The sequence below is a fragment of the Symphalangus syndactylus genome, chromosome 7 (assembly GCF_028878055.3).
Source record: "Symphalangus syndactylus isolate Jambi chromosome 7, NHGRI_mSymSyn1-v2.1_pri, whole genome shotgun sequence".
In the NCBI taxonomy this organism is placed as follows: Eukaryota; Metazoa; Chordata; class Mammalia; order Primates; family Hylobatidae; genus Symphalangus; species Symphalangus syndactylus.
The window spans coordinates 14,754,056-14,780,458 of record NC_072429.2 but is presented as its reverse complement, the minus strand read 5'-3'; the positions used below and the strand labels follow the sequence as shown (position 1 = coordinate 14,780,458).

The 26,403-nt window shown below is 40.6% G+C and overlaps 1 protein-coding gene across 11 annotated transcripts in view; it reads right to left on the bottom strand.

Annotated features, from left to right (window-relative positions):
- The window catches only part of FBXW11 (F-box and WD repeat domain containing 11), a 148,258-nt gene that overhangs the window by 90,265 nt on the left and 31,590 nt on the right, over positions 1–26,403 (bottom strand). For 3 of the 11 annotated variants that reach the window (XM_055285245.2, XM_055285246.2, XM_055285247.2), the window contains exon 2: positions 3,960–4,061. The exons of 4 other annotated variants lie outside the window; for them this stretch is intronic. In XM_055285245.2, the coding sequence (XP_055141220.1) occupies positions 3,960–4,061 (102 nt within the window). Of the gene's footprint in view, positions 1–3,959; positions 4,062–20,595; positions 20,620–22,494; positions 22,621–23,970; positions 24,065–26,403 lie in introns of those variants that run through there. 4 more of the 11 variants (XM_063642627.1, XM_055285249.2, XM_055285254.2 and 1 more) reach the window with 4 other exon arrangements.

Genomic DNA, 26,403 nt, shown 5'->3' with positions numbered 1-26,403 from the left:
GGATTTCATCCCCCCCCAAGAGTAAGAATCAGTAAGAGGTGGCAATTATCTTTCTCTACCTCATAAAAACCCTTTATGATTTTTAAAGATGAGGAAACGGGGGTTCGGGAAAATAAAGTAACTTGCCCAGTATCACAAAGTCATTAAGTAGTAGGAACAGGACTAGAATAGAGGTTTGTCTGCACCAAAGCCAGGGTTCTTTCTACCAAGCTATCTCCCTCGTCTAAAAAATATCCTCTTATATCAAAGGCTATGATAAATTCTGTGGCATTCTCAGACCACTGTGGCTCACTACAGCTATTAAAAGTAAAAAAAAGAAACAAGAAAGGCAGCTGTCAAGAAGTTGCATTACTTACTGCCCAGCACTATATGCACTAGAGCTTGGAAGGAGGCACTCAAACTCAGTTCACATGATCCTCACTGTCGTTCCAAGTAATCAGTCCTACCCCAGCAAAAGGCTTATCACTAACACTCTCCCCCAGCTGAGGCTGCAAATGACATTCCCAAGACAACTTGCCAGTCTATCACATCACGCTGCTGTGTTGGCTTTAAATTTTTAACTCCAAAAATTAAGGGGAATTTGTTTCAACCTAAAAATGGCAGTTGCAAGTTAAAATGGCAGTTGTCACTACAGACTGGTGACTAGAGCACTGGCTTTGCAGTCATCCAGATTATGTTCCTAACCCAGTTCTGCCACTTAAATAAATGTGTAACCTTAGGCAGGTCAATTCACCTCTATAATTTCATATACAAAAATGGCAAGGTAGGTAACTTTTCCATAAAAGATCAAATGAGATAATCCAATTCCTAGAGTCCAATACACAGAAAGAACGTGGAAAATAAATGATACATACTATTATTAACATTGGTATGATTCTCATGCCACAGGAATCTGGGCAAATCAATAATCCACATGGTCTGAATTCCTGATTATTTGCTATAACAATCAACCAGTTGAATCAGGACATCTGAGGCAAATGAAACACTGATTCAGTTCAGCTTGGTTGAGAGATAACCAATAGAGGCCCTGGCACATACCAATTGCTCAGTAAATATTTATGGAATTAAGTTTGCAGAAAGTCCACTCAGGAACCTCACTAGCTATCCTGGGCTCATTTTGGCAAAAAGAATGGCAACTTTTTTTTTCTACAGAATTTGGCAGGTTTTTCTTTACTTATTTTCAAATAATATTAATAACTAAAAAAAACCATATACCAGGTGTCAATAGTGAGGTTTCTACAAATAAAACTAACATGGAAAATTACAAAAGCAGCATTCCAGAGTAGAGGAAAGAAAACCAGTTTGGGAATCACGCAAGTGTGTGATTCATATGCCAGTAACTTTACAGTTATGTAAACATTATCTTGGGCCAAATAGTCACCTCAGACTCAGTTTCCATATCAGAAAATTGGAGATAAGAACACCTACCTCACACAGTTGTCATAAAACTAATATATGTGAAGCACCATGTAACAGTTGGTAATGAGTGATTTTTAAGTCTATGATATCTGTTTTCCCTTCTCGACGATGGTAGAAACTGGAATGGGTAAATTATGCCTCAGGGCAACTACTATCTTCCCTCCCGCTTTTTCAAAAGGTAAACTAAAATTCAGCCATATAGACAGGTCAGTGGGCTCAAGTTGCAATTATCAGTGGCTCCACTCTGACAATTTTAAGGGGGACTCTTTCATGGAACTTCAGAGACCAGGAAAGAACTAGGCTCTGTTCTCTCCAGGTAGCCTAACTATTCCTTCTCTTCTCAGGCCTGCTTAATATGAGGTTGCTAAAAGGTGTACAAAGGAAGAGTCATCGTTGCAATAAACCAAAGATGCAGCATATAAGCAACAGGCCTTCTTTGAGAGCCCAAACCCAAATTAAGGCACGAAATTTTAGCACTGTTTGGAGACTGGAGGTAAAGGGGAGAAATGTTGGCATTAAAATAATACTTAAATGAGCACAGAGGAAGGAAGTCTTCCAGGCTCATTAATATTAATACATGTTTACTTTCCATTCACATGTGGGACAAAACAGAGTAATGATTTGCTAATGCCAATCAGCTGAGTACTTAGTTCATTTTACTATGCTGCATACCCTCAATTATATACTAGCAAAAATTAAACCTAAGTAAACAGAATATTCTACACGTCTCTAAAGACAATATTGCTCCACTCACTGAAATAAGACCCAATCAAGGCAAAAAAAAAAAAAAAATCTTTTTTTTCCTCTTAAGTGAGTTTCACTAAGAAAGATGAGTCAAGGAACTTTTAACAAATTTGGATTTCCATTTTCAACAAGGTAGGAACCCGTATACCTCCTCCCACTCACCCCACCTCCAGAGAACTCACAATACTGTTACTAAAATATATTGAATGATGCCTTCCATTGGCCAATTACTTTTAACTGAATGCAATAAAAAGAATATGCACTTCAAGACCTCACTAACAACTACAATTTTTCCCCTTCTTAAATTTCCAGTTCTGGAAAAAACTCAGTCAGCCCACTAAAAAGCAACTGTAACATTCCTTTTAATCCAGAAAAATAGAGACAAAAATGTACACCTATTATAATAACGCAAATATGCATTATACAGCATCAAGGAGAGCACATGCAATAATGGCTGCCATTCCAAGAACATTTTTGTTAAAAGTTACATCGCATGCACAGAAGCTGCTTTTCCAAAAGTAAACATATATTCATTACACTTTGAGCCTCACTGAAGCATCCTGTTCTTGTAGGACTTGTAACCCATCTTTATATACAGAATCTAAAGACAACTGGGCCTTATATTGAACTCGCTCTCCAGTTAACTGTGCTAGTGAGGTTCCAGTACAGTTTTCCAAAGAAAGCAATTTGAATCAATAACCACACCAGTGCTACTCTGAATATTTGCCAATAAGTAAATAAAATGCCTGACCCCAATATGAAGAACATTTTCCTCCTTCCTGGCTCCCCAGCTCCATTTAAAAATTGTAAACATGAATAGAAAGATAACCTTGAGAACAGTAAAGTCACCCATGCCATCAATAATATCCCTCTAACTCAATGCCTAATTTTACAGTTTTCCTCAAACAGGACAGTCTCAACCTGGCTGCCAGGAATTTAATATGGCTTTTTAAAGATATATCAAACTGTCTGGAATATGCAGTGATGAAAACTGAATATTGCTACTGAAACCATATTTAATTAAACACTTGCTTCCTCTAAACAGAGCTTCACAAATAAAGCTACAATGTTTTCTTCCTTGGCTCTCTTAGAAGCCACCCCAACAAGAGAGGGTCACCAGCTGCACTCCTGCTAACAGTTCTATCCTGAGCAACCCTTTCCCATCCACCCCCAAAAAGTTTTACTTTTATCTGTGGAATTCTCTGCCGGCCTCGGCCTGGAAAACTGGGTGGACCCTGAGGACAGGTGTCAGATCTGGCCTTTGGGAGGTGGCCCAAACTGACAAATTATTGGCAGCATAAAGCTATGATCTTTATAAACTTCAATTTGAGGCTTTATGCCAGTAGTGATTCCCTCCCCGCTCCTTTTTTGAAGAGGGGAGAGAAAGCAAGCCAAAAGGATGAGTTTCAAAATAGAAAAAAAATCACCACTTTAATTATGAAACCCTCCCAACTCAACAAAGAACTGTTAAAGGTAGCCAAATGGAAAATGTCAGGAGTTTTTTTTGGCACATGCGCAACTATTAAACATAAGAATTAGAACCTCAAGGTGAGGGGAAAAGAGTAAAAAGCAGGAGCAGAAAAGGGGAGGACAGGGCCCAGCCAAAGACCCATTTGCTCAAAAGGGCCCCTCTTGGTACTAACTCCTCCATGTGGGGCACCCAGGCTGGAGGAAAGCAGAGGGTTACACAGAACATTTAGCAGACTTAACATTGGATTAAACACACTACTGCAAGTTTCAACAAATGTTCATGGCATACGTAAAAACACATTTACAACAAGAAAGAAGAGAGGCACCTGGAGACATCTGACACTGGGCATGCTCTGCAGGCAACTCAGTGCGCACATGCTCTCTACCAGGTTGGCGCAGCCTAGCCACAAAGACCTTGGCACAGAACACTGCAGGATGACAAAAAGGAAGGAAGAGAAGAAGCAGTTAGAGGCCGCAACAAATCACTCCTTCACACAGGCAACTTGAATGTTAGTTGGGGCAGGGGGTGCACCCTTGGCAGTTTGGAGGTTAGGGACAGTCCCAGACAGCTTACTGAAACCTTGGGGGAGGGCCCACTTGATGTTCTATGGAAAGGAGGTTTCTGCTGCCAACCACTAATTTCTCAGGATACAGTGAATAGAATCAAGAGGGACAGAGAGAACGTTTAAACAAAAACCCACCAAAGGGAACTGTGAAAGTTTGAGCGCAAAACAAGATTAGTGGTGAGATTGTCAACTATAATTTCATCAGTGCCACAGTTTCTCATCTATGTCACATAACCATAATTGTCATCATTGTTTAAGAACCTACTATTTACCCAGCACTTTACATTTGTTCTCTAATCCTCATATCATTGTAAGGAAACCGGGGCTCAGAGGTTAAGTGATTCACGCAAGGACACACAACAAATGTGGGGAGAGCCAGAATTTCAAACTTTGGTTTGTCTGCTACCAAAACCCACATTCTTTCCACAAGACTATGATGCTGCTATTGTGAAAACTTAAATCACCCCAACTTTTATCACGTGAGTAAAGTTTTGCACCTCCCTAAGGTAAAATCACAAGCGACCTAAAGAATAAGGCAAAAAGAACAAGAAAGATGGGTGACAGACTGATAAAGGCAATAAAAGCAGTGATTTAAAATGCATGATTTTCAGTGTCATCACATCTCCGCCTTCCCAAAGGAAAACATTGGAATGTCATGATTTTCATTTTAGACTTTGTTTACAAAGTCCGTCTGACATGACTAAAAATTAAAAAGCTTATTTAATTTACCTCTTCTATCCTCTTTTAAAAGCTTGCTGGTTTTAAAGGAATTAAGAAAAAAAGTAAAATATAAAATGAACATATGTATTATGGCTACTACTTAATAACTATTAGACCATAATGTAAAGTTAATAACCATTAGACCATACTGTCCAATCATTCAGATCTAAAGTCAATTAATTTACTATGGCAAAATCAATACTCATGTAAAAAAACTAAAGGTGAGTGTTTGGGTTCAACCAAAAATCCCAGAAGTCTTGGACCCAAGCTCATAAACTTGTTTGTTCTAGCTATAATTAGAATAGCCAAACACCCTCATTTGCCTGAGACAGTCCTGGATGACACTTACTGTCCCCTCATAACTTTCACTCTCAAAAGTGTTCTGGTTTAGTGGATAAATTCTATGATCACCCAACCGCAATACAGACAAAGATAGCTTTGCTTGAAATCAGAGAGACCTGGGTTCCTATCTAGTATCTGCCACTTACTAGTTACATTTCACCTATAATACACGGAATATTGAGATTACTTAGAAAAGGCATTTAAAGAATACAAAATCAGAGGAACCAAATGGAATAAAAAAATTGAGCAGCTTTCTGGTAGCAATGAAAATGACACACTTCCAAGGTGTGCCTTTATTCCAAAGCCAATATAGTGGCAATATATCATTGAAACTCCAGGTACACAAATTTTGTTGCCCCAACACTTTTATATCAGAGTGCCAACCACAGAAGATGCTGAATAAAATAATGAAAGTAGTTGCCATTTATCAAGCTTCTGTTATGTGCTAGATATCTGAGATAGTAAACTCTCACAATAACCCTGTAAAATAGGTATTATTCCATTTTACGATGAGGAAACTGATGGTCAGGAAAGAGATATCAAGCAGAGTCCCATGGAATTTTTTTTCAATTAAGAAAAAAAAAATTTTAATTAAAAAGGAAAGGAAAGCCTGATTTGTTAAAACAGCAACATAGACCAGGAACGGTGGCTCACACCTATAATCCTAGCACTTTGGGAAGCCAAGGCGGGTGGATCACTTGAGGTCACGAGTTGAAGACAAGCCTGGCCAACATGCTGAAACCCCGTCTCTACTAAAAACACAAAAATTAGCCAGGCCTGGTGGCACGCACCTGTAATCCCAGCTACTCGGGAGGCTGAGGCAGAAGAATTGCTTGAACCTAGGAGTCAGAGGTTGCAGTGAGCCAGGACCACGCCACTGCACTCCAGCCTGAGCGACCGAATGAGACTGCCTCAAAAAAAAGAAAGAAAAGAAAAGAAAAAAAAACAGCAACTTGTCCAAGGTGCGGGGGAATAAGGGCTAACTGATGGCAGAATTAGGACTAGTAAATTAAACCTGACAAGCTGATTTTCTTTCCACTGTAACAAACACTCTCTATCCAGAGATATTCTTACACATGTTTAATAAATGCTTACATCAGCATACATCACAAGTGGATGGGCAAAGAAGAGAGTTTAAGGACTACACCTAGCCAGGTGAGGTGGCTCACGCCTATAGCCCCAGCACTTTGGGAGGCTGAGGTGGTGGGATTACTTAAGCCCAGGAGTTCGAGACCAGCCTGAGCAACATGGTGAAACCCCCACCTTTACAAATAATACAAAAGTAGCCAGGCATGGTGGTATGCACCCATAGTACCAGCTGCTCGGAAGGCTGAGGTGGGAGGACTGCTTGAGCCTGGAAGGTGGAGGTTACAGTGAGCCAAGATCGCAGCACTATACTCCAGCCTGGGCAACAGAGTGAGATCCTGTCTCAACAACAACAACAAAAAAGGATTACATCTGGATTCAGCAACTAATATCAAATTAACACCAAAGCTCATATGTAAATCAATTTTTACTTATTCAGTAAAAAGTCAGGTTCCCTCTGCAAGGGTTAATAGTATTTGCCTCAAAGGCATATACCATGAAAGCATAAGGTATTGATTAGATTCTGCTAATAACTTGGAATCTAAAACTTTTTAAAAGGCAATTTTTTACATTCAGTAAATCAAACAATCACAGATTGTGAGAACAGGAAGGCATTTTAAAGACTATTTAGTCTAACCTCACACTGCTGATTTTAGATTAAGAGGTGAAGAAATTAAATCCAAATTAGAAAAATAATGATATTATCAAAGCTTTTTAACCATTTAATGATTTAATCAATACTCATAAAAATATGGAAAGCAATCAACATAAAGAAAATTTTCAGTCAACTTGATTTTAAAGCATTAGCCATTTATTAGAAGTCTGATATTTCAAAGCTTTGAAGCTTGTTATTTAACTAGTATATTCAGGAAACGATTTTTAAAAGACCCTCCGAGGGTCGGATTTCCAAGATTTTCTCTTCATAATATCTATGGTAGATACTGTAAGACGTAAAGAATGATGCCAGTATTTATTATTTATCAGATGCCAACATCATGCTAAATACTTTATAAAGGATATCTCATCTCATTTTCACAATAATCCTACAAAATAGACATTACTTTCCCCTTCAGAAGAGGAAACACAGGCTCAGAGATGAAGTAATTTACTTATCCAAAATCGCATAGTGCTGGGTTGGTGCTAAGATTTCAAAATCGCATAATGCTGGGTTGGTGCTAAGGTCTGAGGCAAGAGTACTTTTCACTGAGACAGCTTGATCCTAGGCAGCACCCAAGCTGGTGTGTGATGCAACTGCCAATATCTACTAATCAGAAGTCTCAACTCTTAGATTATCCCAGGACTGGGAACTTCCAGTTTCAAGACGAGTGTTGTTTTCCATTTGGTAAGAGCACAGACAGTGTTAAAAGGTACTACAACTGCTTACTTTCACACTCAATAATTACTTTGAAGCTAAGTGACCAGCCACATCACTGAAAAATCGTCTCTACTCAACAGAAAATGCTATTCTAGGAAATACACCCACCTTTTAGTACGAAAGTCTGTACCCGCTAGCCAAAACAAGGTAGGTTCCTCTTAGGTCTTAGATCTAATAGATCAGGAGGACATTGATCCAATTTGAAAATAATAGACAAAAATAAAAGTTCCACACTCATCAACCTAAGAGCATTAAAATATAGCTAGGACCACAACAGTAATTGATTCCTTTTTTTTTTTTTTTTTTTTTTTTTTGAGACGGAGTCTCGCTCTATCACCCTGGCTGGAGTGCAGTGGCGCAATCTCGGATCACTGCAAACTCCGCTTCCCGGGTTCACGCCATTCTCCTGCCTCAACCTCTCCGAGTAGCTGGGACTACAGGCGCCCGCCACCACGCCCGGCTAAGTTTTTGTGTTTTTAGTAGAGACGGTGTTTCACCGTGGTCTCGATCTCCTGACCTCGTGATCTGCCCGCCTCGGCCTCCCAAAGTGCTGGGATTACAAGCGTGAGCCACCGCGCCCGGCCCTCCTTTTTTTCTTTTGAGATGGAGTCTCGCTCTGTCACCCAGGCTGGAGTGCGGTGGCATGATCTCGGCTCATTGAAACCTCCATCTCCCAGGTTCAAGCGATTCTCCTGCCTCAGCCTCCTGAGTAACTGGGATTACAGTCACCTGCCACCACGCCTGGCTAATTTTTGTATTTTTAGTAGAGAGGGGTTTCACCATGTTGGCCAGGCTGGTCTTGAACTCCTGACCTCAGGTGATTTGCCTGCTTCGGCCTCCCAAAGTGCTGGCATTACAGGCATGAGCCATGGCTCCCAGCCTTAAATGATTCTTGAAGCTTCAAATTTTTAATTTAGGGACATGGCTGGAAACTCATGTTGATCATTCGAGAATAACTATTATCCATGATTGCTTAACTGAATAATGAAAAGATTTCTTCATATTAGCTAAATTCGCAGTACAGACGATTGTCCTTTTTTTTTAAGTGAACAGTGTTCTTTCATATTGCTAAAATATGTCTGAAGAATACCCCTGATACCATGGGTATTTACCAATTTTAACAAATACTTATTGACCTGCTTATTAAGCCAACAATACACACTAAGCCTCTTTCCTCTTAAGACTTTAGCCTTGAGCTCAAGAGAAACAATCCAGGAGGATCATAGTGGGGATACTTAACAGAAGACTTTGGAGGGTCAAAAACTGCCAAGATACATTTGTTATAATTTCGTATTTAGCTACTTGTAATGATCAATATTCTAATTTAGGGTTGTTCACAGAGAACAGGAAATGATTCATAATGGGTTGTGATATTAACAGCTAATACCTAATTAGATTGTATATTTATAGGTTCTATAGCTGAAGAAAATAATATTAGCCAGGGAAGCTGACAGTGTTTATTACTTTTGCCATATCCACCGTATAATCAAAAAAAACCTAAATCGAAGCCACTATGCTGAGAAACACTATAAGTCAGTAAAGACAAAAAGAATAATCTCTTTTGGCATTTTTCAAAAGCAAAAAGTTTATTAAAAGAGGTAGGAGAAAAATGTCCTAGGCTCCCTTCCTATTGCCATAAGAACCACAAATCAAAAGGAAAAAGTGGTTGCAGGCACCTTGTATTCTGATTGGCTCACTTGAAGAACTCACAAAAGCTAACTTCGGTCTGTTTTTAGATGGGATTGTTTTGAATCTCCTGCCCTGATTCCTTCTCAAAGAAGCAATTCTTTTAAAAGTTCCCCAAAGAGGTATTTTATGTTAATCATCTCTCTAATGTTATAACCTCTGATTTAGAAATCTGCCTTATTATAGGTTTTCTATAACTCCCCCCACCACCAATCTTTTTATTTAATCCACTTCCCACAGAATCATTACCAGTTTCTTCTCACTCCTGTCATCATGATTGAAGTAATCAAGTTGAGTGGCTGTTTCTTTAAGCAAAAAACTTATCTGAACTTCTATCTATCTGCACATAGTAAAGCAATTAAGGCATTCTCTTTATCCTCCAGGAGCTCACAGGAGGGAATCTTAAACTTATAATGTAAATACACATACACACACACACACACACACACACATAAATATATATATATATACACACACACACACAAATATGAACTTAATCCACCCAAAGGAAGAGGATACCTGAACTAATTCATAAAGGGTAAGTAGGAGGCAGCCAGGGGAAAAAGAGAAAGACATTCCAAGAAGAATACATAGCATAAGCAAAGCCAAAGAGGTAAAAAATGAAACATCCTGTGCAAGTATCTGCAATTAATTCAGCATTAAAATACTTAAGTGTGAGATGGGAAAGGCTTAATTAGAGAGACAGGGAGGGACCAAACAGAGGTCTCTCTATCAAACTTGTGACTTCATCCCATAGAACAACAGGTCTTAAACTCTGTGCTACAGCCCACCAGTAGTTGGCCCAATGCTTCTCGGCTGTGTCATCCAATTTTACATCAATGTGAATGACTTTTTTTTCTGCAACTCAGCACATATACAGTTTGTACAATATCTGTCAGAGAGGAATAGAAACAGATCATGCAACACAGAAATGGAGGTGGAGGTGGACAGGGGATGGGGGTTTTTAAATTAAGAGGTAAGGGGTGAAGCATAACATCAAGCCAAAGCCAAGCCAAATCAAGCCAGCAACAAAGAAAGATCCCATGTTTTCCAGAACTCGTGGAGAATATTTGCCGCAAACGATAAAAGAAGTCTGCTCAACAGTGACAATGACAAAGAGTGTAGGCAGACAGTACAGACACCAAGGATGTCTTCACAGATATTATATTACGGATTTTGTTAAAGACCAGAGTGTTTTGAATGTGTTAAATTCCTTTAAGTGAGACATCCAAAATTTTAATATTCAAATCACTGCTACAGACAATGATGAGACAGCTATTAAACTGTTTTAAGCAAAGGAATGACCCGTGGCAGCTGCAGCCAAGCATGATTTGCAGAGAAGTAAGAAGGATAAGTCTATAAGATAGCAGCTCATTTTCGTTTTACAACCAATGCAATTTCTTTCAGATGGGCTACAAAGAGTAGACACAAGAACCAGCACTTACCAACTTTCATACTCAGTCTAGGTCTTTCCCCCCCCCCCCACTACAAAACTTCCACCAGGCCCTTCTGATAGGATATCAAACAAAGAGTGCCATGATAATGATGAAGAAGAGAAATAAAAGATCGATTTCATGGGGTAACCATTTGGAGTAATGCCCTTTCCACTGGGAATCTCTAGCCACGAGTGAGGACTGGGTCCTGATGAATCAGACAGTAGGTGGGCTCAAGGGGAGTACATAACTCCAGCTCTCTAAACCTGGATTTTACAGCTAGAGTCCCCATTCAGTTTCTGCTGAAGACTGCCAAATAAACTAAGCATTAAAGTTAATCCAACTTAGGAATTATCCTATTGTGCCTCATCTCTCAGCCTGTTGCTTTTCAAGAAGCAGCAGTGTTTGTAATTAAAATAAGGAAAAAGCATTCAGAAGAGTCTTCTAAAATTCAGAACCTAGGCTTCCACTATTAATGTCTGATGGCAACCTATAAGAAATAGCACTCTCACCACCATAAATGAATTGTTTTTAAAACCAAGAATCACAATGTAGCAATCAGGTTGTAAAATAAAAGTTAATTCACAGTTTAAGGCATTTTCTATAATCTTTTATAGAAGTGAATATTGGCCCATTACCTTAATGTGCAAAATGCTTTCTTTTCCTTATAATGGCATTTTATTATAACAGAATTTGATAGTAAACTTGTGACATGTAACCAAAAAAGTTTACATTTTAATTCTTAGCAACTGTATTCTAGAACTATGTTCTTGTCATAATATTATACCACAGAGTACATTCAGGCTGGGATATATGTTAAGGGAAGAAAAGGGGATGCAGAGAAGTAGGTAGAAAGGGGAGAAAAAAAAATAAGGATGAGAAGAATGAGGAAAACCAAAATTTACTATCTGCCAAGTTTTTGGAGACTCAAAAACAGCCCAAAAGTAGTGGAATCAGGACTCAAAGTCAGAGGCCAAACTTTGCTTAAACACCACTATAATTTTTTTAATTAATGTCCAAACAATTTTCATCTTGAATTATTCTAAGGTAAGATATTAGAATCCAGCCAGGCAAGATGACTCATGCCTATAATCCCAGCACTGTGGGAGGCCAAGGCAGGGGATTACTTGATGTCAGGAGTTTGAGACCAGCCTGGCTAACACAGTGAAAGCCTGTCTCTACTAAGAATTACAAAAAATTAGCCAGGCAGGTGGCGCGCACCTATGATCCCAGCTACTCAGGAGGCTGAGGCACGAGAATTGCTTGAACCCAGGAGGCAGAGGTTGCAGGGAGCCGAGATCGTGCCACTGTACTCCAGCCTGGGCAACAGAGCAAGACTCTTGTCTTAAAAAAAAAAAAAAAAAAAAGATATCAGAACTCAAAAGCATTAAAACTAAAATGGATCTTCACTGTAATCTCTCTGGTAGAGAGATGAAGGGTAATGTTCTTTTCAAATTTTTATTCATCCATATTTTCCATTTTTCTCCAATGACCACCTAGTACTCACATTAATACCTTAATAATACCTTGTATAATTTTAAATGATGTCTTATTTTGTTTAATTATAAACAGTAACTTGACAATTTTTTTTTAATGGGGCAGTTCACAACATATTCATGTAGTTTGGCTCTGTGTCCCCACCCAAATCATATCTCGAATTGTAATCCCCACGTGTCAGGGGAGGGGCCTGGTAGGAGGTGGTTGAATCATGGGGGTGGACGTCCCCCTTGCTGTTCTCGCGATAGTGAGTTCTCACAGAATCTCATTGTTTGAATGTGTGTGAAACTTCCCCCTTCTCACTCTCTCTCCTGCATCAGCGTGGTAAGATATGCTTGTTTCCCCTTTGCCTTCAGCCATGATTGTAAGTTTCCTAAGGCCTCCCAATCATGCTTCCTGTTAAACCTGCAGAACTGAGTCAATTAAACCTCTTTTCTTTATGAATTACCCAGTCTCAGATAGTTCTTTACGGCAGTATGAGAACAGACTAATACACAATTTAAATAAAAACATATTCTTTTACCAGGAATTAATTTTGAGTCCATCTTAAACATCTACAGTTTAAAATGTGTTTAAATGCTAAGTGCTAGAAAAATATTTCACCTAGTGGCCCTTGGAAACATCAAAATCATAATGGTTTATTCCTGAGGAAATCCAAAGGAAAAAAAAAATCATCCTTGTCCACTTTACAGCTACCACCCATGATTCAAAAATGTCACCAGGTTTTTCAGAGCTTACAGAAGCTGGAGGAGGAACGAATTACATGTTTGAGGTGGGAAGTGGAATCTCTATTCTAAGCAGCATGACAGAGAACAGGATGTAACAAAATAATCTATTTCCGGCATAGCCACATGGATCCTCAGTTGTACTAGGACCAGTCTGAGGTTCAGTTGCCAAGGGGGAACAGAATCCCCCAGCAAGCTCAAGGTTAAATCAGTCTGAACCCAATCCCAATGAGGTTTTTCCAAGATCCATAAATCCTGAGCCTGGAGATAATTTAACACCTAAGTACATCTGGGCCTTTGTTGCTTAGCAGCTGTGGTCCACCTAGGAAAGTTGTTCAGGACTAGGGCGAGACCTCTCAACCCTAAGTTTAATCTTTTTCAATAAAAATGTTAAATGACATGAATATTAACAAAGAAGGATAAATTGGGAGGGGGTACAAAGTGAGTACCCTATGGCTATACTTTACTCATTAACTCTCATACCACCTCTGGCCAAACAAGCAGCTGAGTTTTACAGATAAGAAAAACTAAGGACCACAGACATCAAATCACTTGCCAGAGGTCAAGAATGGCAGAACTGCATTCTATCTGACTCCAGAATCCCTGCTTTCTTCCCTGATCTATATTGCCCGTCACTTCCCTTACCTGACATTAAACTCCGCAGAGCAGCAAGTTTCCCTGATTTATTTTCAAATTTTATCTACCTGTCACTCATCTATATTGCTGATGGGAGTGGAATTGTGTAATGGATACAATCTCTGGTGTGCAACTCTGCAATACATAGTCAAGACTTGAAACTCATGCACATCATTTGACTCAGCAATTTCACATGTAAGAAATTTTATCAAGAAGACAAAATAAAGAAATGTCCAAAAATATAGCCAAGAAGATGTCATTCACATCACTGTTCATAATAGCAAAGGGAAAATGCCAACCAAAGGGACTGGTTCCACAGATTAGGGATTACCCATAAGACAAACTATTGTGTTTCTGCTAAATAGAAATCATGCTATAGGAATATATTTATAGACACTAAAGGAAGTTTAATGCGTAGAAAGAAAGTTACAATACACGGAAAGAATTCAAGAAACACTAAGTGAATAAAGGCAACAAACCAGGACTTATATTATGATCCCATGTTCATTTAATAAATATAATACATACATAGGCCAGGCATGGTGGCTCATGCCTGTAATCCCAGCACTTTGGGAGGCCGAGGCAGGCGGATCACCTGAGGTTGGGAGTTCGAGACTAGCCTGACCAACATGGAAAAACCCCGTCTCTACTAAAAATACAAAATTAGCCGGGTGTTGTGGGGTGCGCCTGAAGTCCCAGCTACTTGGGAGGCTGAGGCAAGAGAATCGCTTGAACCCGGGAGGCGGAAGTTGCTGTGAGCCAAGATCACGCCACTGCGCTCTAGCCTGGGCAACAAGAGCGAGACTCTGTCTCAAAATATATATATACACACACACACATATAAATCTGGAATTAAATACAGGTGATTTTTATTTTATTCTTTTGGGCTGCCATATTTTTTCAGATGAGGCCATACAATTGACAACTCAGACTTCTCAATTCCCTCTCCTCTGTGCCACCTCTAAACAGAATACTGGCATTTCCACAGTTACTTGGGGATCTCGTCACAGCAACTTGCCCCCTGACTGTGGTAGGCCATTCTCCTAATGAAGGTGGAGAGCAGGTAGGGTTAGGACGGCTATAAGAATTTGGTTGTACTTTGAGGTAACAAAGACACTCTTCTCCATTCATTTCAATGCTTGTGGCTTCTAGATAGCTAACAGAGGATCTCCAGTCAGAAAACTCCTAAGTGTCTTCTAAGTTACTACTTCTAAATATGTGACAGTACATAGTCCATACCGCATGACATCTGAGCGGTCTTCCAGGTGACCAAACTAAAAACCCAGCTTGTTTTTCAGACATTTTCTAGGAACTGAGAGACATCTGCTCTCATTTATACTAGTGCCCCTGTCCCCACCCTGAGTTAATCCAACTTCCCCTTCCCTAACATCTAAGACACTGGTGCTGGCTGCATCGCTTCCTGCTCCTTCTACCCACCATCATGAGTCAAAAGACTTTAATCAGAGAATTTCTGGAAATATGTGCACAATGAGATCCTGATTGTCCTCTAATATACCAAGCCAAAATCCTTACCCTACTTTCATTTAACAGAGGGCAAAGTTGACTACGTTTTTAAAAGAACATTAGAACACACGGAAGGGGCCGGGCGTGGTGGCTCACACCTGTAATCCCAGCACTTTGGGAGGCCAAGGCAGATGGATCATGAGGTCAGGAGTTTTGAGACCAGCCTGGCCAACATGGTGAAACCCTGTCTCTACTAAAAATACAAAAATTAGCCAGGCGTGGTGGCACATGCCTGTAACCCCAGGTGCTCAGGAGGCTGAAGCAGAAGAATCACTTGAACTCAGGAGGCGGAGGTTGCAGTAAGCTGAGATCACGCCACTGCACTCCAGCCTGGGCAACATAGCGAGACTCTGTCCCCCATCACCCCCCAAAAAAAAGAATGTATGGAAGGGGAAACTTTTTCTCCTGATGTAACGAACATTCTCGTTTTTTTCTAAGAAGAGATACCACTTTCTGGAAGATGACCTGAGAAATGTATCTTCTCTCAATAAAGGTTTGACCCAATTATAGTCAGACTACATCATATTTCTATTTTATCTTTTTCATTTTAAACTGCTTAGTCATTTTAAAAAGTTTACTAAACATCAAGTATACTAAATGCTTTGATAGACAAAAATTCTCAAAACTTTATATTCTGGTGTTAAAAATTATTTCTGCAAATAAAACCATATTGCTCAAATTATTTCCTGGTTTGCTAAAGGGAAAAAGATGGCTAAATTCCTAAAGTATGAAACATTTTAAATAAATGCAGTTTCACTGCCTTCAAGAGTATTAAAACTTAACTAGTAGCTTTTTTTGTTTTTGTTTTCCAGACAAAATCGTGCTCTGTCACCCAGACTGGAGTACAGTGGCATGATCTCAGCTCACTGCAACCTCTGCCTCCCAGGTTCAAGTGATTCTCATGCCTCAGCCTCCCGAGTAGAGCTGGAATTACAGGTGTGCACCACCACACCCAGCTAATTTTTTCTATTTTCAGTAGAGACGGGGTTTCACTGTGTTGGCCAGGCTGGTCTCAAACTCCTGGCCTCCAGTGATCTGCCCACCTCAGCCTCCCAAAGTGCTGGGATTACAAGAATGAGCAACCATGCCTGGCTTAATTAGTAGTATTTTTAACATCTTTTGTAGACTTATCACTTCCAAAGACTTTGAAAGTCCATCTAACATGCTACTTGTCTCATTGAGAGCTCTGAATAAGTACCCGTAGAATAAAAGTCGGCCCTGTTAAAAAGTCTTTTGAATTCTGCTATGTTTTGGCTTCATGTCCCCACCCAAATCTCATCTCGAATTGTAATCCCTCGAAGGAGGGACCTGGTGGGAGGTGACTGGATCATGGAGGCGGTCTCCCCCATTCTGTTCTTGTGATAGTGAGTGAGTTCTCAGGAGATGTGATGGTTTTGAGTGTTTGACAGTTCCTCCTCTCTCACCTGCCGCCATGTAAGACATGCCTGCTTCCCCTTCCACTGTGCTTGTAAGTTTCCTGAGGCCTCCCAGCCATGCATAACTGTGAGCCAATTAAACCTCTTTTCTTAATATTTATAAACCACCCAGTCTCGGGCAGCTCTTTATGCAGTGTGAGAACTAATACAAATTCAAACCTTACATCATTTAAACAAGCCCTCTACTATTTTATAAACACTGCTCATTTCTTGAATACATACAACATTTATTTTCAAAGACCTAACAGGCCCCTACACCAAATAAATACATGTTCCAAGTTAGTAGTGTTTTAATTTTATATACATACACCCACACAGAGATTTGGAAAACAATGGTAATAAAAATCTGGCTTCTTTAGCTAAGAACAGCATGAAAAGCGAGTTGTCAAAGCTAACAGATATAAAGTGGCACATTTTATGATCCCTTAATTTTACAGTAAAGTTTACACTTGCTCTTCTTCTTCATATAGTTCGTTGTTCTTATATCCTAAGCTGACCTTGGTTTCAAATAAAAATAAAATGTGTGCCTTACAGTCCACTGGGCTCTAAGAAGTTAATTTGTCTTTCAGGCAGGGGCTAGGACAGCCTTAGAGTAAGGGACTCCTGCTGCTTGCTGCACAGTGAGGATGTCTTTGATTCCCTTCACATTGTTCGAATCCTGCAGACAACTGGAAAAGGGGAGTTCTCACGACTTGAAGCAAGGAATTTCGCTAAATGCTGGAGCTGAAAGGGACCTTACAGACTTTATAGACCATTTTGTCCATGTTCTTAAAATATTTTTCTAGTCTAGTTCCTCTAAATCTCTCACACTGTGCTGTCAGTACATACCATTTGAAAGCACCCAGTCTTAACAGCTGATAGTTATGGCTAAACACCTGCAACAATAAAGTCAATCTACAGGTTTACAGATGCTTTTTGCATGTGTACACATGAATATGGACAGAAAACAACACTGGAACTTCTCACAAAGGAATATATTTATCATCAAAGGTTACAAAAGTCTTACAAACTACTGCAGAAACAGAGTACTACTATTACAAGCAGAGCCTCATCTGTGCCCCTCCTTTAAGACCCTTTTTCCATGCGTTGTATGTAACTTTACCCCTGACTTCATCTTTTTGTCCTATTTTTCCTTTCATCTGCATTTTCCCACTTATTTTGTTTTTAATCTTCCTACACTGTATATGTCACTGTAATCACGCAAATCCTTTTTCTGAAATAAACTAAGGTTTCTGTATATGCTACCAGCAGCAAAAGTCATTACATTTTTGCAGGCAGTGAGGAGGAAAAAAAAAGTATTACATTTTTGAACTGAGAAAAAGGGAAAAGTTGAAAATTAACAACTATAGGGAAGCTGGGCATGGTGGCTCACACCTGTAATCCCAACACTTTGGCAGGCCAAGGAGGGTGGATTGCTTGAGCACAGGAGTTCAACACCAGCCTGGGCAACATGGTGAAACCTTGTCTCTACAAAAGATACAAAAAATTAGCTGGGTGTGGTGGTGTACGCCTGTAGCACCAGCTACTCAGAAGGCTGAGGTGGGAAAATCACCTGAGCCTGGGAAGTCGAGGCTGCAGTGAGCCGAGATTGTGTTATTGCATTCCAGCCTGGACAGCTCACACCCGTAATCCCAGAATTTTGGGGGGCTGACACAGGAGAATTGCTTGAGCCCAGGAGTTCGAGACCAGCCTGGGCAACACGGTGAAACCCTGTCTCTACAAAAGATACAAAAATTTAGCTGGGCATGGTGGTGTACACCTGTAGCACCAGCTACTCTGAAGGCTGAGGTGGGAAAATCACCTGAGCCTAGGAAGTCGAGGCTGCAGTGAGCCAAAAACCGTGTTATTGCATTCCAGCCTGGACAGCTCCCACCTGCAATCCCAGAATTTGGGGAAGCTGAGGCAGGAGAATTGCTTGAGCCCAGGATTTCGAGACCAGCCTGGTCAACATAATGAGACCTTGTCTCTACAAAAATAAATACATAAATAAATAAATTAGCCGGGTGTGGTGGCGCACACCTCTGGTCCCAGCTACTAGGGAAACTGAAGTAGGAGGATCGCTTGAGCCCCAGAGGTCAAGGCTACAGTGAGCCAAGATCATGCCACTGCACTCCACCCTGGGCGACAGAGTGAGACTCTGTCTCAAAAAAAAAAAAAAAAAGTTAAAACTATAGGACTAAAACTTTTTTTTTTGAGACAGAGCCTCACTCTGTCACCCAGGCTGGAGTGCAATGACGTGATCTTGGCTCACTGCAACCTCCGCTTCCCGGCTTCAAGCGATTCTCCTGCCTCTGCCTCCCAAGTAGCTGGGATTACAGGCGCCCACCATCACACCTAGCTAAATTTTGTATTTTTAGTAGAGATGGGGTTTCCCCATGTCGGCCAGGCTGGTCTTGAACTCCTGACCTCAGGTGATCCACCCGCCTCGGCCTCCCAAAGTGCTGTGATTACAGGCGTGAGCTACCGCGCCTGGCCAGGACTAAAACTTTAATACCAGTTGTTAGTGCCATGAAATGTGTCATCATTGACTCTGGCAAAGTAACAACCACCTGTGGACATTCCAGCAGCCAGGTTATTGCTTCACTATCTATCATAAATAAATTGTGTGGGCTTTAACTCAGAAGAATGCATATGCACAGAAGGGCTGTGTTTTCAAGGCCCACTTACTTGGAAAGAATACAGAATATCACAAAAGAGAGAGTACTGTGGCACAGTGGAAAGATCACAGGTTTGTTTTGGGTTTTATTTCATTCTGTTTTTTAATTCAGGCAAAAACACACTGAACTTGAATCTAACCAGCCTCTGGATCTAGCTAAAATTTACAAGAAATACAAAGAGGAACAAAATATGTAGACCAAATGAGAACATAATCTGCAAAACCCAGAAAGTGGGAAGTTATACAGAACAAATAAGCAACCTAGTTTCTTCAATAAATAAATGGCAAGGAAAAAAAGATGGGAGAGGCGATTTTTATAGATTCAAAGAGATATAAGAAACTATTCACTATAAGCAATCTGTGACCTAAGTCTGGATCCTGAATTCAAAAGGCAAACTAAAGCAATAATTTGAGGAAAGCTGCAGACAAATTCCAATAGAGGGCATCTGGGTGGTACTCCTCCAAACAGTCAAGGTCATAAAAAAAGAGGACAGTCTGAGAAACCATCACAGCCGAGAGAAGCTTAAGGACACACAACAGCAAAGTGTAAGGATGGTATCCTGGATGAGATCACAGACCAGAAAAATGACATTAAGTAAAAACTAAGAAAATCTGAAATCTTGGACTTTAGTTAATAATAATGCATCGATACTGGTTCAATGATTCTAACAATGTATCACACTAACATAAATGCTAATCATAATGAAAACTGGGGCGTGTTGGGGAGGTAAGGGGGATTGAGAATTCTGTACAACCTACTCAATTTTTCTACAAGTTTCTGTAAATCTAAAACTGTTCTAAAAAATAGACTTAATTTAAAATATATTTATGAAACAGGCAAATATGAACACTATTTGATATTTTAAAATTATTAGTTTTTTAGATGCAAATAATGGAATGATATGTATATGTGTGTATGTTTTTAAGTCTTCGTTTTTGAGTACTTATCTTTTACAGAAACATACTGAACTATTCATGGATAGATGGATGGATCAAGTTAAGAGGGGAGATTAGAGCAATGTTTCCCAAAGTTTGATACTCAAGATGATTTTTGGTGGTACATGAAGATTCTTTTAATGTTTCATAGCTATATGTTTAATTTAAATATACATTGTAAAAACATAGGTCAGGCACAGTGACTCACGTCTGTAATCCCAGCACTTTGGGAGACCGAGGGGGGCGAATCACCTGAGGTCAGGAGTTTGGGACCAGCCTGACCAACATGGAGAAACCCCATCTCTACTAAAAACACAAAATTAGCCGGGCGTGGTGGCACATGCCTGTAATCCCAGCTCCTTGGGAGGCTGAGGCAGGAGAATCGCTGGAACGCAGGAGGCGGAGGTTGTGGTGAGCCGAGATCACGCCATCGCACTCCAGCCTGGATAACAGGAGCGAAACTCTGTCTCAAAGAAAAGAAAAAAAAAATATATATATACACACACACACACATACACATATATATATACAGGTAGCACATCAAACACATGATTTTATAGATTTTAATTGCTTATAAGTTTCCCTTATAAATAAATTTATTGAAGCTAAAAAAAAAAACAGGAAGAAGCCGAGCACGGTGACCTATGCCTATAGTTTCAGCTACTCAGAAGGCTGAGGCAAGAAGATCACTTGAGGCCAGGAGTTAGAGGTTGCAGTGTGCTATGACTGCACCTATAAATATTCACTGCACTTCAGCCTAGGCAACATACCAAGACCTCATCTCTTAAAAACACAGAGATATCATTGTCAAAAAAACATGCAAAGGTAGGTTAAGATCCCAAGTCTAACACTATGTGACCTCTTTTGAGAATTTCGATCTTGTTGCCCAGGCTGGAGTGCAATGGCACGATCTTGGCTGACTGCAACCTCCACCTCCCGGGTTCAAGTGATTCTCCTGCCTCAACCTCCCAAGTGGCTGGGACTACAGGCACGCGCCACCACGCCCAGCTAATTTTGTATTTTTAGTAGAGACAGGGTTTCACTGTGTTGGTCAGGCTAGTCTCGAACTTGTGACCTCAAGTGATCCACCGGCCTCTGCCTCCCAAAGTGCTGGGATTACAGGCGTGAGCCACCACGCCTGGCAATACTATGTGACCTCAAGCAAGTTATATAACCTAAGAGTCAGCGGTTTAAATGGCTGGAGAGGTACAAGACCTGCTATATTAAAAGAGGCATCCAATAAACAATAGCTGTGAAATTACTAAATAAAAATCAACCTAAAACTCCAACAAAGAAGCCATATGCCACTAGAAAAGAATGGAACTGGGAAAGCAAGGAAGGGAAGGAGCATGAGAGTTTACAGAGGCAGTTTAGGCAGGGGCAGTCAAGGCTTCCCCCTTTTCTTCTCAATCTCCCCAGATGCAGAGAATCTCCTGCTGGCCAGCCACAGCCTGGAGATCCTGCTGCTCCTGAGCCTCAGGCTCTCTCGAGAGCTGCTGGCTAAGACGTGGTTATTACAGAGGTGGGGCCTCTAGAACAATCAGAAGAGTTCTTCTTACCCCATGCTGGTGTGAGGGTGTGAGAAAGAGCACAGGCATTACAGTAAAAATGAGTAAGTAAAATGTAAAGTAAGTAAATAAAATCTATCACTTTGCTATCTACGTGACCTTGGGCAAAAATTAATCACCTTCTCCAGTTCCTACTTCTTCCCATGCTAAAATGTGGAAAACAAGTAAGTCTACCTTTCAAGGCTACAGTAAAGGTTAAAAGAAACAGTGGGTGTAAATCTGGCAAACAGTAGGTATTTAACAAATACTAGTTCTCTCCTCCCTCCTTATTTTGGCAGGATGACAGAGAAACTCTTGGTGAATAAAAGGGATTAGGGTGAACAAAAATCATAAAGAATAGCATTTCCAAAAGTGTGTCTCTTGTATCACACAGATTTCGAACCAAATATATGGGGGGGAGGAATTCTGGGATCAGCAAGTTTGGGAAATGTTGGGAAACACATTATTAAAATGATGATTATCAGGTGAGTTTCTAAGAGGAGATTATATACAGCATTTACTAACAACTCACAGGAATAATCAACCTATTAATCACTAAAACACACGAGGATGGAGGGATGGAGAGAGGGAGGGGAGGAAGGGAGGAAGGAGGGGAAGGCAGCAGTTAAGGCCATGACAACTCCTTCAAAATGACAGTCGAAGTAACAGTGAGATAAAACTATCTGGACAACTTACAAGTCAACGAGTTTTAAAATCTGGTTTAGAGCCAGAGAGGGGAGAGGGGATGCTTTTTCAACTTCTGAAAGAAGTTTCTGATGCCAATTATTTAATTTTCAGGATCAAGTCAATCACGAGATGGTACTGAAACAGAAAACACCAAGAGTTTAAGTAGCAAATATACTCACTTTGGAAGTAGAAATAGCCTTTTGATATAAGATGGTAATTCTCATTTGCTCTTCCAAATTTATTCCCTCATTCAACTGGGCAACTGCTTGGCAAGCACTGTGATAGATGCTGTTATGGATTGCATATGTCCTCCAAAAAGCATGTGTTAGAAACTTAATCCCAAATCTAACAGTGCTGGGAGGTGGGGCTTAATGGTTAAGTGTTTAGGTCATGAGGGCTCCACTCTCATGAATGGATTAATGCCAATTATAAAAGGGTTTCAGGCTGCAAGTTCAATCTCTTGCTCTATCAAGCAAGGCTCTCTCACGCCCTTCCATCTTCTGCTGGGATAATGCAGCAAGAAGGCCCTTTTGAGATTCAGGTCCTAACCTTGGACTTCCCAGCCTCCAGGTGAGCTCTAAGAAATAAATCTCTGGGCCGGGTGTGGTCGCTCACACCTGTAATCCCAGCAATTTGGGAGCCCAAGGCGGGTGGATCACCTGAGATCAGGAATTTGAGACTAGCCTGACCAACACAGTGAAATCCCATCTCTACTAAAAATACAAAATTAGCCAGGTGTGATGGTGCATGTCTGTAATCCCAGCTACTTGGGAGGCTGAGGCAGGAGAGTCACTTGAACCCAGGAGGCGGAGGTTGAAGTGAGCCGAGATGGTGCAGCCTGGCCAACAAGAGTAAAACTCCATCTCAAAAAAAAAGAAAAAAAAAGAAATCTCTGGCCAGGCAGGGTGGCTCACGCCTGTAATCCCAGCAATTTAGGAGCATGAGACAGGAAGATCACTTGAGCCCAGGAGTTTAAGACCAGCCTGGGCAACACAGGGAGACCCCACCTCCACAGAAAATTTAAAAATTAGTTGGGTATGGTGGCACGTGTGGATCGCTTGAACCAGCCTAGAAAGTTGAGGCTGTAGTGAGCCATGACTGCACCACTGCACTCCACACCACATGGCCTGGGCAACAGAGCCAGACCATGTCTCAAAAAAAAAAAAAAGAAAAAGAAAAAGAAAAGAAAAGAAAAAAGAAAGGAAGAGAAAGAAATCTCTGTTCTTTATAAATTACCCAGTCTCAGGTATTTTGTTATAGCAGAACAAAACAAACTAAGACAGATGCTGGGAATAAATATGCCATAAACTGAAGATGACACAACAGATATGATCCTCGCCCCCGTAGAGATTACTTTCTAATAAGAGTTGATTGTCTAGCAGGGGATTACGTAATACATTTGTGTATTAGTCCATTTCATGCTGCTAATAAAGACATACCTGAGACTGGGCAAGTTACAAAAGAAAGAAGTTTAACTGGACTTACAGTTCTACACAGCTGGGGAGGCCTCATAATCATGGCAGAAAGCAAGGAGGAGCAGGTCACATCTTACGTAGAATGGCAGCAAGCAAAGAGAGAGAAGCTTGTGCAGGGAAACTCCCCTTTTTAAGAAACATCAGATCTCGTGAGACTTATTCACTATCACGAGAACAGCATGGGAAAGACCTGCTCCCATGAGTCAATCACCTCCCACGGGGTCCCTCCCACAACACATGGGAATTCAAGATGAGATATGGGTGGGGATACAGCCAAACCATGTCAATTTGTAAACTACAGTTACGTTAACAGCTGTAAAAATAAAAAAAGAACTGACTGCTGCTAGAGCATGACAAGGGAACTTAATCTATAAGCGTACCTAGGGGACCCAGGCATGGCTCCTAAGGAGTTGACACTTGAGCTCAACTCTAAAGGACAAGCAGAGGTTAACTAGACAAGGAAGAAAGGGTGACCCCTCCCTAATAATGAGAACAAATTATAATGCTTGTTGGAACCCTCAAGCAGGGTTCAGAGGAACAGAGAAAAAGAAAAAAAAAAATCACTGTGACTCAAGTGCAGAAAGCGAGGGTGAAAAAGAGCAAAAATAGACAAGACTCAGGAGGAAAAGAGAGGTGTCAAAGTTGGGGTTACTGACTGATGCAACCAAAATCATCAAAGGAATATCAAAATAAAAGACAAACTGCATTGGCACTTGAAACCTGTCCAGTGGTGCCCTCCACATATATAAGTTTTTTCAAGGTATTTCTATAAATATAATACAGGAAAAAACTGGGCATGAAATAGGGTTCAATGCATATAAAGAAAGAAAAGCCCACCTGAGAAGGGGAAGGAATTCCCAGCAGAACCCCAAAGCAGCAAAGGCTAGTAGCAGGAGTGAGAGTCCTTGAAGCTGTCAGTGAGGCCAATAGCAACTGATCCTAAAGTGTTTCGTAGAGAGCATCCAGAGCCAGAGTCTACCCAGAGAAGGGACCCAGTTTCCATTCGCCAGGGACAGTATGCAGAGTGAGGCAAACACTTCCACAGCTGGCTTCTAACAAAAATGGCCATTTCAATCACAAAAGGGCAGCAGCAGTGTCCCAGTCACAACAAAATCAGAAGTTCCTCACCCTAGTGACTTCCTTCCGCCACACTCCCCCACGCACCTCGAATCAGCAGAGCAGAACTGCAGCTCATTTTAACATTTCCCTTTCTTCACAAAACAAACACGAATAGCCACAAACATCAGAAAAATATGTCCAATGTCACTAGTAACTTAAATCTTTAAATCTTTAATCAAACTGACTTTTTTTAAGATTAAAACCCTAAAATGGCATAAACATGAAGAAAGCATGTTTCATATAGAGAATATAGTCTGTCATGTCACATCATGTTCATAAAGGTTAAGAACAGTGGCTAAAACCTTTGGCCATATGAAATACTCATGCTCTTAAAAAAAGTTAGAGACCATCCTGTGCAACATAGGGAGACCCTATTTTGTATCTACCAAAACCCTTTTTTTTTCCTCTACAAAACTTCAAAAATCAGCCAGGCATGGTGTTGTATGCCTGTAGTCCCAGCTACTCAGTCGACTGAGGTGGGAGGACCACTTGAGCCTGGGAGGTCAAGGCATGAGCCACAATCATACCACTGCATTCCAGCCTGGGCAACAAGACCCTCTCTCAAAAAATAAATATATACATACATAATACATACATACATACATATGTATATGTGTATGTATAGATGAAGGAAGGGAAGAATACATACCATATATTAATAGTAGTTATAATGGAAACTTTGTTCTTCTTCCATCTTACTTTACATTTTTCATTACATTTTTCCATCTTATTTTACATTATATTTATTTTCATTTTTTCTATAATAAATGTGAATTGCCTCTGTAAAAAAAGGTAAGTTCCTATTCAATAATTTTGCAATTATTGTTTAATGTATGTGCAAATAATGGTGATGGACTAACTGGTTAACAATATGGGGGAAAAACGAACTTTGATCCCTATCTCGATCATAAAAAACAATTAATTTGAGATAGTAAAACCCTAAGACTTGTTTGAAAGGCTTGTTCCCTGGTGCCATAAACAAATGGCACTGTCCGGGCGCAGTGGCTCACGCTTGTAATCCCAGCACTTTGGGAGGCCGAGGCGGGCAGATCACGAGGTCAGGAGATCGAGACCACGGTGAAACCCCATCTCTACTAAAAATACAAAAAAATTAGCTGAGCGTGGTGGCGGGCGCCTGTAGTCCCAGCTACTCGGAGAGGCTGAGGCAGGAGAATGGCGTGAACACGGGAGGCGGAGCCTGCAGTGAGCCGAGATTGCGCCACTGCACTCCAGCCTGGGCGACAGAGCGAGACTCCGTCTCAAAAAAAAAAAAAAAAAAAAAGAAGCAGCTCTTGAACATAAATTTAATTTTCTCAGCAAGGCC